Below are 6000 nucleotides of genomic sequence, written 5' to 3'. Positions count from 1 at the left end.
GGTTTCACCGGCTTCTCCTTCCTCCTCAAGCTCGAAAGTATTCTTAGAATTAATAGATTGTTATTAAGAAATTTATTTTTGCTAAATATTTTCTTAAAACAGTTTCGGTTAAAAAATTGATTTCACCATTAAAACTAAAGCTAAAGTCATTTAGAAGGAGCCAAAGTTCTACAAAATAGAACATTAGTGTAAAATTTAGGGAGCGTGACAACCATTAGAAGAAAAAACCCATTGGAATAGCTATGGAGAAGCACAATTTAATAGCAGTAGTTTACAGGGAACAACTAAGTAAAAAGAAAGGAGAGGAAAAAAGTCAACATGGATCAGATTCCGAGATATTGGACCATGCATCTCGAACATATTGCAATAAGACAATCTGAAAAATATGAAGATTGAAAAAAATTAGCAATCCACTCTATTTGCGCAGGGTATCTTAATAGTTGCGTTGAACAAGAAAGAAATATTGTACGGCAAAGCCCATTTTTTATTTGATTCCATCCGTAGATGAAATCGTGATATGTTGCGGAGAGAAGAGACAAGTACATTACACACGGCGGCGGCAACATGCATGGCTTGTTGCTGCATGCTCTTATTTTACAAATCTTATAACGGGATCGGACATCGGTCGTGTATATGTCAACGTGGATGGTTCCTTAGTCGACCAAAGGGAAGCTGATGGAGGTTTACAAATCCGGTAAACAAAATTTTTTAACCTCACCAATAAACATAAAATATCAGAAATTTCGGATCAAATTCAAACAAACTCAAAAGGATTTTTAAAAAAATTGGCACGATTTGGATTGAAACTATATCTATTCCATCATACATCACAATTGCATATAAAAACAAAGAAATAATGCAACATATCACAAGATATTGCAGCTACAGTAAACAGTCTAATCTGAGCAAATTTTACAATAACGGAGGGCCTGTTTAGATCGGCGCAAAAAGGCAAAAAAATTTCGCCTTTACGGCCTTTTCGCGTTTAGGCATCTAAACAGGCCGGTCCGTTTAATTTTGCGTTTGGGCATCGGGCCGCGTGCATTCTCTCCCGGAACCCTATCTCGCTCGCCCCGTCCCCCGCCGCCTGCTGCTCCCCCGCCGCCGCCGTGCTGTCCGCCCCGTCCCCCGCCGCCTGCTGCTCCCCCGCCCGCTGCTCCCCCGCCTGCTGCTCCTCCGCCGCCCCTCCCCCGCCTGCTGCTCCCCCGCCGCCCCTCCCCCCCCCCCCGCCGCCTGCTGCTCCCCCGCCGCCCCTCCCCGCCGCCCCTCCCCCGCCGCCTGCTGCTCCCCCGCCGCCCCTCCCCACGCCGCCTGCTGCTCCCCCGCCGCCCCTCCCCCGCCTGCTGCTCCCCCGCCGCCACTCCCCCGCCGCCTGCTGCTCCCCCGCCGCCCCTCCCCCACCGCCTGCTGCTCCCCCGCCGCCCCTCCCCCACCTGCTGCTCCCCCGCCGCCGCTCCCCCGCCGCCTGCTGCTCCCCCGCCTGCTGCTCCCCCGCCGCCCCTCCCCCGCCGCCCCTCCCCCTCCTGTTGCTCGCCCGCTGCCCCTCCCCCGCCTGCTGCTCCCTCGCCGCCTGCTGCTCCCCCGCCGCCCCCCCCCCCCCCCCGCCGCCGCCGTGCCGTCCGCCCCCTCCCCTGCCGTGGCAGCCGAGCTCCAGCATCGCCGCGTGCCGGTCCCAACAGGGCCCTTCCCCCACCCCCACCTCCCCCGCCGCCGTGCCGTGGACGACTACCTGCGCACCTCTGCGGCCATGGACGACTACGACGCGGACGCCTACGATGCCGGCGGTTACGGCCTGGAGGACGACTGCAACGCCGGAGGCAACGGCAACGACGACCTTTTTGGCAGCGGCGGCAGAACCCGGGACTTCCTGTCCATGGGCCCGGGGTCGTCCTTCGACGATGGGTACGGCGGCTTATCGGCCGGCGCCTACCCCCACAGCGGATCGAGCAGCCTACGGCCGAGCCGTCTCCACTTCGACGGCCTCGACCTCAACGCGGAGCACGGGTGGTCGGAGGTGCAAGACCTTCTCCGCGGCGACGAGGTCCAGGGAAGTGACCGTCCTTGTCCCATTCGTGTTCCTCCACGGGGCTAGAACCGAACCCTCGGCCTGCGCGGGCCACGCAGCGTCCGCGGAGATGGCCGAGCCGGGGCCAGCGGTCGCCGCAGATCAGGCACCAGTGGCGCGACCGCACCTCCACATGCACAAGGCGGCGGGTCTGCACCCTTTGGCTCCGCAGACCTGCCTGCAGGGTGCCGCCCCCTCGACATGAAACGTCGGCATCCGACGAAGCAACCAGAGGCGGTGGCCGTCGCCGTCGTCGTGCCGTGCAGGTAAATTTACCTTTGTCATCACTAATTAGGTGCTGTTTTTACGAAATTGTGGTGCAACATTAGTCCGGACTGTTGATTGCCCTATGTAGGTTATGTTTATCATTGCATTTATCAGTGCAGTTACTAGTTTTTGGTGCGCCAATAGCGAGGGTTTGTTGAGTGCCCAATGCACGTTCTGTTTTGTACTGTTTGACTGATTGTGGAGCAACATTTGCGCGGGTTGTTAGTTGTCGAATATATGTAGGTTATGTTGTTCACTGTTTTTACTAATTTTTGGTGCACCATTAGCGCGGGATGTTGGCAGCCCTTTGTAGGTTCTGTTTTACGCTGTTTTTCACTTAATTTCGGTGCAGCACTAGCGCAGGTGGTTGACTGCCCTATGTAGGTTGTGTTTGTACCAATTTTGGGGGCACCAGTAGTCTGGTTTGTTGATTGCATTACCTTGTGCGACACTGCATAAATTCCGTGCTAATAATCGCTACGTTTAGGCCGACACCAACAGGGCTGCGTGGAGTCCAGAACATACCCAAGCCTTTTGCCGTATTTACTGCAGCCAAATCGATAACGGAAACTGCGTGAGGGGTGTGATGAACAAGTATGGGTGGAAAGAGATCCAGTCTAGATTCTATGCCGCCACTGGGTTTTGGCATGACAGACCGCAGTTTGGGAACAGATATAGGCAGCTCAGGGGTTTGTGGCAGTTCATACAGCAATTGCGCACTGATTCAGGGCTTGGCCGCCGACCGGATGGATCTGTTGTTGCCACGGAGGCTTGGTGGAGAGCGAACACAATGGTACTTCTCCTATGCATTCTATTACTTCAAGTTTCTGATACTGCAAGAATGCACACACTGATTTGACACTAATGATTCATATTGCACAATGCAGGGCCATCCTGAGTGGAAAAAACTGCAGTCCGGTTGGCCTATTTACCTTGACGAGTTGGACCGCATGTTCATGGGTGTTGCCATTGATGGGTCGAGTTCATATGTGCCTGGAGATGAGGATCCTGTGGACGTCACCCCAAATGATGAAGAGGAAGATTCAGAGGACGATCATAGCCTCCAGACCCCGCAGAGCACAGGAAGCAAGAGGACACGAGACAGCTCGCAAAGCCTACGCAGTACTGCTACGAGCCCCAACAAGAAGACGAAGAGCCCCGCAGTCCGAGCCATGGTGTCCCAAATGCAGCTGCACAACGAGATACAAACCCAAAGGAATGCAGCCATGGAAGGTTTCATGACGAAGAGGCTGCAGGTGAAGCAGGCCGAGGAAGCAAAGATGGAGAAACAGTTTGACACCATAATGGAAGCGGCAAGGGACTGTGGTGTCACCGAGGACAATGCGCAGCTGTGGATTGGTGTGCTCAAGATTGCTCAGGACAAGGGTGCATCTTACTTTTTCCTGCGCTCCCTTCCGCATGGAAGGAAGGCTCTTATTGAGCACTACGCTAGGGTCGTCGACTAGACCCTTCTATCTTTGCATTGTCTTTTGAACTTTATGGTGTCTGTGCGTGGATTTCAACTATTAATTTCCATGAATGCTGTGTGTTCGGACATATTTATGTGGATGCTGTTTATGTGGTCGGTTTTTATGTGGATGCTGAGTATGTTGATGGTCTTAGGTCGATGGTACTTATGTGGACGATGTGTTCGTAGTCCTACCTTTGCTGAGCTGCATGTGTTCATTATTTGTACCTTGGAGACTGATTGCTTGCAAATCTTTTGTTGTTGCAGGAAGGGGTTCATTGCTCAGAAGAGGGAAATGAAGATGCAGATTCAGATGAGGAGTTTGAAAACTTCATGATAACACAATTCATGGATGATTCTGCAGACATTGGTTTCATTTACGGTACGTTTCAGCTAGCTACGCATGTTGACACCTACTGCTGTAGAAATGTGTATAGGATAGTACCAGTAGGCTTCAGTGGTCTGGAATGGGTAGAGAGGGTCCTTTTGAATAGACAGAAATGCTACAACATGTTTAGAATGCCTCCAAATATTTTCCATCGGCTTCACGAACTTTTGCTAGAAAAATATGATTTGACATCTAGTGCAAAGTCAACCTCCATAGAGGCTTTAGGCATGTTTCTGTGGATGGTTGGAGCTCCGCAGTCAGTAAGGCAAGCCGAGGACAGATTTGAAAGATCCATGGGGACGGTTCACAACATGTTTTACAAAGTTTTAAAGTCTTTACTCAAACTTGCTGCTGACATCATTAAACCCAGAGACCCAGAGTTCAGAACTAGGCACCCCAGATTGATGCACCATAGGTTTGATCCATTCTTCAAGGATTGTATTGGAGCAATAGATGGAACTCACATTCCTGTTGTGGTGCCCCAACAGCTTTTGGTCCAGTACATGTGTCGTAAGAGCATCACAACACAAAATGTGATGGCAGTCTGTGACTTTGACATGATGTTTACATTTGTTCTCGCAGGTTGGCCTGGATCGGTACATGATATGAGGGTTTTTGATGATGCAATGAATAAGTACAACAATGCATTTCCCCATCCCCCTCCAGGTACACTTTTAACATGAAGCTCCATTTGCAATTCTAACGGCAATTTCTTGACGCTTACAGGTGTTTGGTGCTGCAGGCAAATACTATCTGGTGGACTCGGGGTACCCGAACCGACCGGGTTACTTGGCTCCTTACAAGGGCAGCAAGTACCATCTTCAAGAGTTTCAAAACGCCAACGAACCTCAAGGTAAAGAGGAGATGTTCAACTACGCACATCCGTCCCTTAGAAATGTCGTAGAAAGATCATTTGGAGTTTTAAAGCACAAGTGGCGAATGCTCACCAAAATACCCTGTTATCCAACACAAACACATATTATTGTTGCGTGCATGGCTCTGCATAATTTCATCAGGCAGAGTGGGTTTAGGGATAAAGACTTTAGGCGCTGTGATATTGATGATAACTATGTGCCTGATGAAGCCTATGAAGATCAGCCAGAATGCGAGCCTGCGCCCAGTTATTTGGAATGTCCACACATGAATGGCTTTTGTGATACAATTGCGCTCCATATGTTGCATCGAGGTTCAGCTATGATTATGTAACGGGACTTTTACTTTTTATTGTAATTTGTGAGGACGTGTACTGCTGCGGCTTTTTAATTTCGAGTTGTGGTTGCCTTGAAAAACTGTTGTTGTACTGTTATGCATATATATGTTGTTGTGTCAACTTGTGTGCTCAAGGACACTTTCCTTCCTCAGTGTGTGCACACAAGTACTTTCCTTCAAACGTTGGTGTTCATCTATGCACAAGAATGCAAAATGAGCCATCCAACTAAACAGCTGTAAACGCAAAAAAGCTGTAAACGCAAAAACCTGGCTATCTAAACACCTGTAAATGCAAAAAGATGTAAAGTTTTACACATGCGTTTTTGCATTTACACTTTTTGCGTTTACACCGGAACTAAACAGGCCTGGAATCTGACATATGAGCAATCTTGGGCCAATTTGGTGCTGGAACTGGACCACTGTTAGAGTTTGGTGCGGGCTATAGATGGGCCGGCCAGGGAAAAAGCCATTTTGGCCAGTTTGGTGTGGGAGCCGAATTTGGCTGAAAAAATTTAACCGGTATGCATTTTTTTCGCCCCCCACCGATAATAGCGAAAGTTCGGATGTATCGCCGAAATTGTGAACCTCTGGAATACTGTTGCT

General features: G+C 50.2%; 1 protein-coding gene across 1 annotated transcript; it reads left to right on the top strand.

Annotated features, from left to right (window-relative positions):
• The first annotated feature begins 2240 nt into the window (after positions 1 to 2240).
• Positions 2241 to 5780, top strand: LOC112885298. The gene is made up of 7 exons (XM_025950948.1): positions 2241 to 2331; positions 2820 to 3125; positions 3220 to 3786; positions 4068 to 4182; positions 4363 to 4854; positions 4931 to 5041; positions 5761 to 5780. Exons 2-7 carry the CDS (start codon positions 2919 to 2921, stop codon positions 5778 to 5780), a joined length of 1512 nt encoding a protein of 503 aa, XP_025806733.1. The 5' UTR covers positions 2241 to 2331; positions 2820 to 2918.
• Positions 5781 to 6000: the final 220 nt, after the last annotated feature.

Source organism: Panicum hallii, chromosome 3 (assembly GCF_002211085.1).
Source record: "Panicum hallii strain FIL2 chromosome 3, PHallii_v3.1, whole genome shotgun sequence".
NCBI classification, from domain to species: Eukaryota; Viridiplantae; Streptophyta; class Magnoliopsida; order Poales; family Poaceae; genus Panicum; species Panicum hallii.
The sequence above is the reverse complement of the archived record's forward strand: the minus strand, read 5'-3'. Positions and strand labels throughout refer to the sequence as shown.